Below are 13,393 nucleotides of genomic sequence, written 5' to 3' on the forward strand. Positions count from 1 at the left end.
TATAGCCTGTTGAATTTTTGTCTACATTACTCATTTTTCATTTAGTTCATATTTTTGTCATTAAATGTTGCTTATATTACGTAATAATATGAAATATTGACGAGGTACGATTTAGGTGACCAGTACGCATTCAGCAACTTTCCCCTAATTAGCTAAATTGGCAGATATAATAAATCTTTATTAAATTAATATTCTATGTTCTTTTTAATTAGTCAGACAGAGAAGCTAAAAATAGCATACTGAATATGGAAGAAAAGAATTACGAAAACGTCAAACGCGACTACAACGACGACGACGACGGCGACGACGACGACGACGGTGACGATAACGATGACGTCGATGACGACGATGACGACGACGACAATAATGACGATGATGATGACGATGACGACGATGACGACGATAATGGCGGCAATGGCAACAGTCAAAACAGCAACAGCATTAACGGAGTTCGTGACTGGGTAAGATTAAATAAATGAAAATAAATTATACAGAGCAAATCATACATATATAAACTCGACAAATAGGAAATAATGGCTATAACGCTCAAAGCTACTACTCAACAAAATTAAAGGATTACTTATTCCATCCTACAAAAATAGGTAAATTTCGAGATAGAATAACTTCGTCAAAAATCATCGTATCGAGATTTTTTAAAAAGCATTCTAAAGCTTGAAATCTCTACTTTTCAAACCTGTACTTTAAAAAACCGTACTCATATTTCATAAAGTTACGCCAACATAAATGAAGATGCATCAGATCTCAACATTTTTTACGAAATTTGCGAAGTTTCACGGAGCCAAGTAAAAATTGTACACAAATGCGGTTGACATCTTTCGAAAAAGTGAATCTTTACTTTCAATTTCTTTTTTCATGAAGCTTCGATTTTTTTCACTGAGTTATTCAACGTTGAAGCAAAAATGACTCTTTTTATTCAATGTTGAGTAACTCGATGAAAAAAAATCGTACCGAGGTCTATAAAAAAACAAATTGAAGGTAAATATTTACGCTTTCGATTACTGTAAATCGCATTTTTGTGTGATCTTTACTTCACGCCATAGACATTTGTAAAATTTTCACATATGACGGGTATCCATTTGTGTCCGTATAGCTCCATAAAGGATCAGTCGGATTGAAATACCAATTACCGATTTCGAAAGTAATGATTTCAACCTTTAAAATGCTTTTTTAAAAATTTCATTACGATCATTATTTACGAAGTCTTGAAGTTAAAGGATCATTTAGAATTAGCTTCAAAAAGGTCAAAATCAAGGTTTACGTATCTCTGCGAAAAATGATTACGAAGCAAAGTTTGAAATAAGCGTTTTAAAGGTTAAAACTAACTTCTGAATGCTTCAAATAATTTTTGTATGCAAAAACTTTATTATAAGTCATTATCTTTAATTTGCTTTTTTTATTCAATATTGAATAAAAATGACTCTTTTTGCTTCGACGTTGAATAACTCGATGAAAAAAAATTGTACGAAGCTTCATGAAAAAAGAAATTGAAAGTAAAGATTCACTCTTTCGAAAGATGTAAATCGCATTTGTGTACAATTTTTATTTGGCTCCGTGGAACTTCGCAAATTTCGTAAAAAATTTTGAGATCTGATGCATTTTCATTTATGTTTGTATAACTTTATGAAATATGAGTAATACGGTTTTTTAAAGTACAGGTTTGAAAAATAGAGATTTCAAGCTTTAGAATGCTTTTTTACAAATCTCAATACGATGATTTTTGACGAAGTTATTCTATCTCGAAATTTATCTATTTTTGCAGAGTGGAGCAAGTGATCCTTTAATTTTATTGAGTAATGTATATATGTACATGCATATATATACCATATTTCTAGTCAATCAGATGTTGTTTCCATATATACACTGATTATTTAGAAGAATATTATTAAAAGGCCTCGGTAGCCTAAAGGTCCGGTAGGATCCGCTCAAACGGAATGCTAGAGATCAGAGTTCGACTCCCGGCCAAAATAATATTTTTCGCAATAAATAAATTTATTTACAGATTTCCAGCATAAGATCTCTTTAATAGGTGCCTAGTCAACATCAAAAATTTAATTTTTATATTATTTTAGTAGTTTAATTGCGTCTTTAAATTCGAGAAAATTTCAGCGCGCAATTTGAATGACTACAAATATGGTATATATATATATACATGTACATACGGAGTCTATAAGGTCTGTTACCATCCCTATATTTTGGAAACGGTTCAAAATTATGAAAAATTATGAAATACGTGAAATTCGATTACTTCGAGAGGCTACTCTTTTAAGGATATCGGGGAGGTTCCCCCCTTAAGGGGGTTCCTCAGAGGGACCTCAACTTAAAAATTTCAAATAAAACCCACCTATTGTAGCATATCATATAAAAAGGCATAAAAAATGGAAGCTTTTAATTGTATGCAAAAGTTGACATACTTGTATTGACCCCCGTTCGGGAGTTACTCAGTGTTACGAAGTTTGAAAAATTCTATTTGTTCTTATCTTCAATATTTGTTTATTGCAGTAACTGTTCAAAATAGGCACCGTTTACTGATTGGCAGTAAAACAATCGATTATGAAATTCCTGTCTTGCGTTTTGAAACATTTTTCTTAGATATGTTTTTACAAGCTGACGTAATTCTCGCTTTAAGATCTTCAATGCTATTAGAGATAGTTTTGTATACTACCAATTTGAGATGGCTCCATAAAAAACGATAGTTGGGAGCCAGATCAGGTGAGCGCACTAATCATTCAATTGGGCCACGACGGCTTATCCATCGATTGGGATACATTTCTTCGAGGTATGTACATAGTGCTTCCGCAACCTATACATCAATAAGTCGAGTTGCATATCTGCCTATGGGCAGAGGCACGCATTACTGGTAATACAGAATAAGATTAGATCGCAAGTCCGGCGGGGAATAAAACAAGAGAAACTAAATTTTACTTTCTGGTATAGTGTAAAATTCAATAATATATGATATAAAATATATATTTAATAATATAAATAATATCTGACTTAATCTAACATAAATGAAATTTAATAAATATTTAAAAATATATAATAATAAATATTTTTAATTATATATTTTTAAATATTTAAAATTATTTTACTATTAAAAAAGGTAAAGGTTTTGAACAGTTACTATAATAAATCCAACACATATTGAAAGTAAGAACAAATGAATTTTTCAAATTTTGACACTGGCTATCTCCCGAACGAGTCAATGTATCAACCTTCGAATAGAACCAGAAGCTTCCTTTTTTATGCCCTTCGAAATAATATGCTACAATAGGGGGAGTTCCATTTGAAACTTTTAAGTTAAAGCTCCCCTGGGGTACCCCCCTGAGGAGGACCTCTCGACCCCCTTTAACCCTTGAACACCAAACTAGGTTACGGTAACTCAGTCCGTTTGAAAAAACGCGCGGCGTTTATGAACGGTCAGAAGTGTGGAGTGGGAGCAATGGGGGGAAAAAACTTTCTTTGCATTAATGCATTAGATTACGGAATAAAAGCAAAAGAAGACTCTAAGGTTACCGTAACCCATATGTGGTGAAATCAGGTGGCGAAAATAGTGTGGTGTTCAAGGTTTAAAAGAGTAGCCCCTCGAAATCATCGAATAGGGTAGACCGGGGAGTAAAGGTCCTCGGGGAAAAAGGTCCACCCCTTGTATCTCGGTAATAAGACATTCACTAGAAAATTCCGCCACACAGTTCGTCAACTAAGAGTGAGAATCTTATGTCACACAGTTCGTTACTGCCTAATAACCGTCAGGAAACTTGCACGGATGTGCCCATGTGTTTGAGAGCCAAAAGTAAGATATTAGCGCCGCAGTTATTTTGGTCTGAAGGGATTATTTTTGCACCTAGATAGATTAAATAAGTGTATTTATTAATCTTATTCTATTGTTTTAACAGATGATTATTAGAATTGTTATTTCTATTATAGTTTTTTAATAACAAAATGCCGCAAAGTTTACGTGACTTGTTGGGGTAAAAAGTGCTATGGTTGTTGGGGTAAAAGTGCCATATGGTATACAAGACAAAAATAAAAAGAAATCTGCCGCGAAACAACCAGCAACAAAGAAAAAGAAACAGATTAAGAAAAAAATTCTACAGGATTCCAATGATAATTCATGTAGTGCAGAAACTGAATACTTTTGCCTTGTTTGTTGTGAAGCGTATACAGATAGTGCTCCTGGTGAAGAATGGATTCAATGTAGCACTTGTAAAGGTTGGGCACGTGCTAATTGTTCTCGAAATACTTCTATATCTTATGTTTGCGTTAACTGTAATAATGATGAATAATTTTATCGCTTAATTATCTTTTTATAACAAATATTTTTTCAAATTCGTTATAATCATCCATTATTGGAAGACTGATTTAATTTTTTATTAAGATCAAAATGACTTAAAAAATCAAGTGTAAGAAGAAAGACTATTCTTATTTGTTTTCGATATAGTGCTAGTTTGTTTCTTCTTTTCAAAGTTTGTCTTAGATTAAGAAAACATTAATAATTTAATTTTCTGTTAAAATTGAAATATGTCTATTATAATTTTGTTACCAAAACCCTCTTAATAATAAAAACCCACCTTATAATAAAAAAAACTCTCTAGTATATACCTATTTTTATCTCTGAAAATAGTTCAAACGTAATATATTAGTATTGGTACTTTTTACCCCATTATGTGGAACTTCTTGCCCCACATATGGGGTAAGAAATGCCGAATGACTTCCTCTGTAAAATTTACGATATCTTTGTAATGAAGGGTATATATGCATACTTTCTTGCATGTATTTTATAGTCAAAGGACTCTAGTTTCGAAAAATATCAACACGATCTGTGTGAGTCAAATATTCTTTATTTTATAGCAAAAAATGTCAAAAGTGGCCCTTTACTCCCCGGCCTACCCTACGTATATTTCGCGATTTCATAATTTTGAACCGATTCCAAAATGTAGGGGTGGTAACAGACTTTATAGACCTGTACAGTATCATATATATTAATTCACATTGAATTATTTAAGCATTAAAAGATCTAGTTTTGATCGTTATTACTTCCTATTTCCTATTTGTGAGTTTTCAAATGTACGGTCCAATAAGATTCTTATTGTTTTAAATTATATGTATTATAAATATGCAGAAAATATTCTAAGATTGTGTCAAAAATATTACAAAATGTTTTATAAGACCGTAATTTGATTACGAATTGACAATAACAGCTATAAATGGCCAAGCTGAATCTTTAACTAAAATAATTCTGTGTGAATTTATATACTATATTATGTATACATATCCATCCCTCAAACTGCGCGCCGAATTTATTGTCAATTTTGAAACGCAATTTTAACAGGTCTAGAGAAATGATAACAAACAATATTAATGTTATAACCATCTTAAATTGACCTTAATAATCTGATGCAGATAAGCATCCTAAAAGTTGTAAATAATTATATTGCGAAAAATATAACTTCGGCCGGAGATCGAACCCGGATGTCTTGTATTCCTTGCGAAAGCCCTAAGCCTTTAGACCACCAAGGCCTTAGTAATAATAGTAATATTCTTCGTATATTCTAATAACTCATATAGAAGAAAATAAACATTTAAAAAATATATTACATAGACATGGACATAACCAGAATTTTGACTCACAAAGGAGGTTAGACAACTCAAAAATTCAAAAAATTCTGAAACTTGGTGTGCAAGTAGAGTAATTCATCCGTAACACAAAACTATTTTTTGTTTGTGCGGAATTTCAGTTCTAGAGGGTGAAACACCCCTTTGAAAAAAATCGGTTTTTCCCTTTCGAAGCGAATATCGTTGAAACTATAAGGGATAGAAAAAAATTTCCAAATTAAAAATTGAATGGCTTCATAAGTACCATAAAACTGTAATAAAAAAATTTTTTTTTAATTAATTATTTATTGTATACTCCCACCACCACCCCTATTTTCAAAAATTTGTTTACGTTGATATACATAAAATTAAAGAGCATTTTACGCTAAAAACGACACTGTATATGATAATTATGTTCCGAAAAACCATTTTTTAAATAAAAACGAAAACTTCTCTATTTGCAAGCCCTGTACGTATTGGTCTCATACCGCGTTAGCTGCACGAAGTACCGTGAAAGGCAAATACAATACAATCCATCAGTATAGCAGCAACTATTGAAATAATAGCTTTTATAAAACAACAAATAACAATAATAATAATAATAATAATAATAGTAATAATAGTTTGTCAAACTGCTTGCAAAACCAGTCTCAAATATTTTTATAGTGTATAAAGGAATGCACAAAACACTTTGGACAATTAAAAACAAAACATGAATAAAGAAATTATTTTTATAAAATATCATGCATTTAATTTTGGTCTTAGGAGCAGCTACTTGCAACATATAGTGAAAAAGAAAGATACTGTATCAACAGTAATTCCGCACGAATAAAAAATAATTTTATGTTCCAGATGAACTACCCTATTTCCACACATTGTTTCAGCATTTTCTGAATTTTTTAGTTGCCTAACTTCCCTGTTAAGTGCCTGGGTGTATGTCATGTCGCCATGGCAAAAAAAAATCGGAATAAGTAATATCCATGATAACGAAGCTTCTGGAATTCTAAAAGAGAAAAATATAGAACATTGAAACTGTGAATCCAATATTTATTATTTTATTAAAAATAATTTTATAAATTCAATAACACTATTAATGAAATTTTTATTAAAATAGTTCATAAAGCGATTATTAAAATAGTTCATAAAGCGATATATACTTACAATTAATTTTAATATACATTTGATTTGCAAATCGCACGATAAATAAGATGTTGCACAGAACTCCATTTTTTTAACTTTAAATGACACAATGTCACATTGATAATCTTGACTATTTTGCAAACCACACGATAAGATATATAGTGTTTTGTAGGGCATAGATTGGACTATTAATGGAATAAGATGATGCAATTAATAATATATTTGTGCAATATCTATTCGTAAATAAATTTATGCAATCGTGTATTTTGATTCATATAAATATACCTGAGGAAGTACTATTCCCAGTTTCATTTGTAACAACAATCAGTCACCATTCTGTTAATAATAATTTCTTGACAGAATTCTCTTTAAAATGACGGCATTTAATGTTGCGAACCCGTAATAAAGATGTTAGCAACTACATTTCAAATTGCATTTCAAATAACACAAACACCTATAACACCGTTTGAAATTGAAGTACGTAATGAAATTCGCGATATTCTACAAAATGTTCAAAATACTCGTTCGCGCGCGTGCGCGCGGTATTATTATTAGAACATGATTATGTGCTGGATTTTGCCGATCCATCAGAACCACATGGAGCACAAGTTGTAGAATATATTACGGCTGCAGAAAAAGAAGAAGATGAAGATAGTTTTGAACCTGAAGAATGTATTATTGACGATGAAGATGGCAAAGTCGACTTCAGTTATAAAGAAAAGCTGTTCAATTTTGGAAGGGTGGAAAAAAGGCCCGTCGAACTTTAACTAGTGTACAGTCCAAGTTTCGCAAGATTAAATCCTTAAATCAACTATACAGGTGGGAGACAAGTGTAGAGAAAAGTGGAACAAATGCAGATAAATTCGTATTTATTACGGGATACGTATTGGAGGGGTGATCCCGATTGATCACGGCTCGATTGGACACCACCAATCACAACGACCGGTGCTTAGGAGCTTTGTAGTCTCAAGCGCTGTGAGTGGCTCGTGTCCAATTGAGCCGTGTCCAATTGGGTGCCACCCCGTATTGGAAAAGTTTGAAGAAGCTTGTGATAGAAGATCTATTATTCATGACATGAATTTATGATTATAGGCCTTGAAGGCAAAGGACCAAATTGACTTAACCGAATTTAAAGCAAGTAAATGGTGGATTTGGAAATTCAAGAATGTGCACAAAATTGTTTCCAGCAAAATAACAACATTCAGGACTCAATTTACACTTGAAAATATTGGCAATCTAAAAGATGTCGCACAATCATTTGTTTTAAATGTAAGATCTAACATCTCAGCTACCGGAGTTGAAGAAATTTATAATGCAGACGAGAGTGGCTTCAACCTTGAAGTACATTCTGGGTGAATATTGGCGAAATCAGGAACAAAAACAGTTGAAGCAATGGTTCAATCAGTATCTTCTACAACACATAGTTCCATTATCATGCCGATTATTTCGGCAAGTGGATCTCTTCTTTCACCATTATATATAGTGTTGAAAGAAGCTACAGGAACATTTGGACCACGGGTGCAGAAAACTCTATTCTGCCCAGTTAATATTTACATTGAATCGTCGAAGTCAGGAAAAAATACAACAGAACACTTCAAGACATGGTTTAGTGAAGTGTATCTACCGAATACTGGCTGTAAAAGCATGCTTCTACTCGACTCGTGGACAGGACACTGTCCGAGTCAGCTAGAACAATACGAGTACATTCCTGAAGATAAAGGAGTAAAATTTATGACTATTCCAAAGAAAACGACGGGCTTCATTCAATCTTTAGATGTGTTTGGTTTTAGGATTTGGAAAAATTTTGTGCGGACGTTTTCCGATAATGTAATTCTTCAAGGAGAAGATATCACTTTACACTCGCGTAATGAAATAATTAAACTGCAATCATTAACTCATAACCAATTTTCTTCACCTAGATTCAAAAATCTCGTCCAATATGCTTGGTTTAAAAGCGGCTATTTAACAACGCATCCCAGCGAATTTCAAAACCCTGAAGATTTCTGTTATTTTAGAAATGAAAAGCATATAGTATTTGTGGAAGGACCGTTTTTATGCGTTGTACATGGTGTGGCGAGTATTTTTGTTTTCAACATTTTTATGAAGAATACCAATACTGTACCAATTGCAATCCATAATTTAGAGAACCTACGGATTTGTAGTATAACTCGCAATGTATAATTAAATTACAAAATATGTACAAAAAGAGATTATATCATTAGTATATTAGTATACAGTCAGGAGTCAAACACATCCGCATTATTGAAAATGTAATCGGAATTTTCAACAAGATTATCAGTATCACTCTGCACAATTTAATATTAAAATAGAGTTCCACACACTATCTTACCGTGCAGTTTGTAAAGTAATCAAATAAAATAACAAACAGTGTATGTATGCATGTATGTATGTATATATATATGTATGTTGCAGTTATTATGATTCATATACTGTTAGAAATGTTCTTAAATTTCATTAACTTTTAAGTTACACAATTGAATTTAATTTGAATTTAATTTCATGACATTACATTAAATTTAATGTATTTGTAACTAAAAAGTATATTTATGTATATGTACATAAAATTTAATGTATTTTTCATGAAAATTTATGAAATTTAATGTACTTTTCATAAAATTTTATTAAAAGTACATTAAATTTCATAAATTTAATGTACACGTTCATTACATTTAAGTAACTACTGTAACTTAATTTTCAGTTAAATCATTCATTATTTTTAATTTCGTTCATAACCACCAGCTTCATTTACATGTAAAGGAAGCTCGTGGTTACATTTCTAACAGTGTACGTCACTGCGACAATTTTTAATTAATTTGAGAGTTTTATCTTTCACACGGAAGTTGTAAATACTGTACATACCCAGGCACTTAACAAGGAAGTTAGGTAACCCAAAAATTCAGAAAATTCTGAAACAATGTGTGGAAATAGAGTAGTTCATCTGGAACATAAAACTATTTTTTATTCAAGCGGAATTACTGTTGATACAGTATCTTTCTTTTCCACTACGTTGCAAGTAGTTGTTCCTAAGACCAAAATTAAATGCATATTTTAAAAAAATAATAATTTCTTTATTCATGCTTTGTTTTTAATTGTCCAAAGCGTTTTGTGCATTCCTTTATACATTATAAAAATATTTGAGACTGGTTTTGCAAGCAGTTTGACAAATTATTATTAATAAAAAATATTATTACTATTATTATTATTATTATTTTATATTATTATTATTATTTTATAAAAGCTATTATTTAAAAGCTTTTATAGAATAGTTGCTGCTGTACTGATGGATTGTACTGTATTTGTCTTTCACGCTACTTCGCGCAGCCAACGCGGTATAAGACCAATACGTACACAGCTCGCAAATAGAGAAGTTTTCGTTCTTATTTGAAAAATGGTTTTTCGGAACACAATTATCATGTACAGTGTCGTTTTCAGCGTAAAATGCTCTTTAATTTTATGTACATCAACGTAAACAAATTCTTGAAAATAGGGGCGGTAGTGGGGGTATACAATAAATAATTAATTAAAAAAAAATTTTTTTTATTATACAGTTTTATGGTACTTATGAAGCCATTCAATTTTTTATTGGAAATTTTTTTGTATTCCTTATAGTTTCGACGATATTCGCTTCGAAAGAAAAAAACCGATTTTTTTCAAGGGGGTGTTTCACCCTCTAGAACTGAAATTCCGCACAAACAAAACATAATTTTGTGTTACGGGTAAACTACTCTACTTGCACACCAAGTTTCAGAATTTTTTGAATTTTTGAGTTGCCTAACCTCCTTTGTTAGCCAGCTCGACTATTGAGGCTTCGGAAATATTCCTCGCAATAACTGACATGTATAGTGATAGAACGCATTCTCTCATTACACATGTTACCGCGTTCTCTTATATGTCAGTTATTGCGAAGAATATTCCGACTCAGTAGTCGAGCTCGCTAAGACACTCGCTCCGGAAAGTCGAGAGGTCCCAGGTTCGAATCCTGGCTGAGGTAATATTTTTCGCAATAAAAGTTTCTTATTTGAAATAAAGGGGGGATTATATATACTCGCGATTGTCCGAATGTTTCAGCTCGCGATTATTAGCATCTCAAATTGATTGTGTTTTAATGTCCGAACGCTTCGGCGCACAGCCACATTTGAGATTAATTAAATTCATGAATCAAGAATATTATATTATTCGAAACTTTCAACTTTGACCGATCCTAAAGACGCTCTTTACTATACAAATAAAACAACATTCCGATTTTGATTGCTCATAATTTCGTTAAAAATTATCGTACCGTAATTAATAAAACAAGTTCTTAAAGCTGAAACGTTGCTCTATCAAATGATAATTGTAAAAATGTAATTGTCAATTTTTCAAAAAATCGAATATATGTACATTTGAGCTAAAAATGTAATATTACTGTCTCTTTTTTTCCATTGCGCAATAGTTACAAGGATAGTAATATCACATTATTAACTCAAATTTTTACAATATATATTTTACACTTAAAAAATTAGCATGATACTATTCGATAAAGCAACATTTCAGTTTTAAGAATTTGTTTTTTTAATTGTATAATGATTTTTAATGGCGTTATGAGCAATCAAAGTCAAAATGCTCCTTTTTACTTAACTCGCGAATAACACAAGAACAAAAAATCGTACAAACATTTAAAAAAATGATTTTATAAGGAAAACTTCAAACTTTCACGATAGAGATTATCGAAAATTTTCGCAAATGTTTTTTGACACGTGACAGACTCACAAAATTAGAAAAAAAATGTCCCTTTTTCTCAGTTTGTAATTTTCTATATATAAGAATTACAAAACTCAAATAAATTCAAAAAATATGGTAACCATTCGAAAGTAGAGATTTTAAGATTTAAAATCTTTTTTTTAAATTTCGATTTTGATTATTTTTTATAGATAAAATTTTTAAAGATATTGTATATATACAATTTTGAAAAAATAACAAAATACCGTAGAACTTTCCCTTTAACCCAATATTTATATACCAACTTTAATAATTTAGTATAATTTTATATATAAAGTGTTATTATCTAAATATTGCTAAATTGATATAGTTAATAAGTTTTTATCAATTTAAACTTCATTCTTTTTTTTTTAATTAGTCCGGCAGACATCCTAAAAATAGCTTACGGAATAACATAGAAGAAAACAATTACAACATCAAACATAACTACAATGTCGACGATGACGACGAGAATGACGACGACAACGACGGCGACGACGATGACGATGACGACAACGACGACGACAACGATAACGGTGACGACGATAACGACATTAATGACAATGACGACGATGATGACGACGACGGCGACGACGCCGGAGGCGACGGCAACAACCAGAACAATAATGATAATAACGGAATTCGTGATTTTTGGGTAAGGTTAAATACATAAAAATAAATACAATAGAAATTATATGTATTATAAATATGCATGAAATATCCTAAGAGTATAAAAATATCATAAAGTGTCTTATAAGATCATAATACGACTACACAACGAATTGGACATAAAGATTTTAAATAGTCAAGCTGGATATTTAATACTGAAATAATTCTATATGAATTCACACATATACTCATATCCAACCCCTCAAACGGCGCGCTGAATTTATTTGTAGTCTTCAAATGCAATTCTAACAGATCTATAGAGCAGTAATAATACTATTGACAAGCAATTTAATTATATTAATTCTCATAGGCATCGATTCTTTTATTATACATAGATTAATCTAAAATTCTGATGCAGGTAAGCATCCTAAAAAATCTGTATATAATTTTGTTACGAAAAATATATTCCCGAACAGAGATCTAATCCGAATCTTTTGCATTCTGTGCGAACGCCCTAAACCTTGGACCATCGAAGCCTTAATAATATTCTTCGTAATAACTTATAGACAGTGTTGGGTAGTAGGTATCTCAATACATTTATCTATATCATGTATCTAGATACATGTATAGAAATACATTTTGTATATCTAACCTATATCCGAAATAAAATTAAATTCGAGTATTTGTACGAGGGCGAATCAAATATGAACCAGACTTTTGCTTTAGAACATTTATTGGCACAGTAAATAAAATTTTGAATACACCTTATTTTTCTATATAATCTCCTCTTTTATTCACACATTTTTCCCACCGAATCGGAAATTTTTTAATTCCGTCATCAAAGAATGAATCTGATCGCGTCTGTAACCAATTGCGCACGAACGTTTCCGCGGTCGGCGTGTATGGGTCTCATTTTGCATTGACTCTTGGCCATCGGAAAACTTTTTGTGCCAGTCGTAGACTTGGGTCCTTGAAAGCGTTTTTTCAGCGAACTGTGCAGTTAGTCGATGCAAAATTTCGGCAGGTTTTACGCCCTCCCGCGACAAAAATTTAATAATAATGCGTTGCTCAACAGACGTGTGCACTTCTTGTTCAGACATGATGCTACTAACAGCCAATCTGCTCTGGCGAGCCGAACCGATTTACTCCCCTCCACTTTACATCCCCACTCAACATATATCAAGACGTCACGTTACTCACTTCGGCTGCTTTCCTTTTAGGAGACACAGTCGACACACTTGACACAAATCGACACACGTCGCTTTCCATTTAC

General features: G+C 31.8%; 1 protein-coding gene across 1 annotated transcript in view; it reads left to right on the forward strand.

The window, feature by feature from the left end:
• LOC108771178 (prostatic spermine-binding protein-like) overlaps positions 1-13,393 on the forward strand; it is a gene marked incomplete at its 3' end in the record, with an annotated part of 49,325 nt that overhangs the window by 4,292 nt on the left and 31,640 nt on the right. Inside the window, exons 2-3 of the mRNA XM_018523110.1 lie at positions 213-461; positions 11,891-12,166. Coding sequence (XP_018378612.1) covers positions 246-461; positions 11,891-12,166 — 492 coding nt within the window. The remainder of the gene's footprint in view (positions 1-212; positions 462-11,890; positions 12,167-13,393) is intronic.

The sequence above is a fragment of the Trachymyrmex cornetzi genome, unplaced genomic scaffold (genome assembly GCF_001594075.2).
Source record: "Trachymyrmex cornetzi isolate Tcor2-1 unplaced genomic scaffold, Tcor1.1 scaffold1404, whole genome shotgun sequence".
Taxonomy (NCBI): domain Eukaryota; kingdom Metazoa; phylum Arthropoda; class Insecta; order Hymenoptera; family Formicidae; genus Trachymyrmex; species Trachymyrmex cornetzi.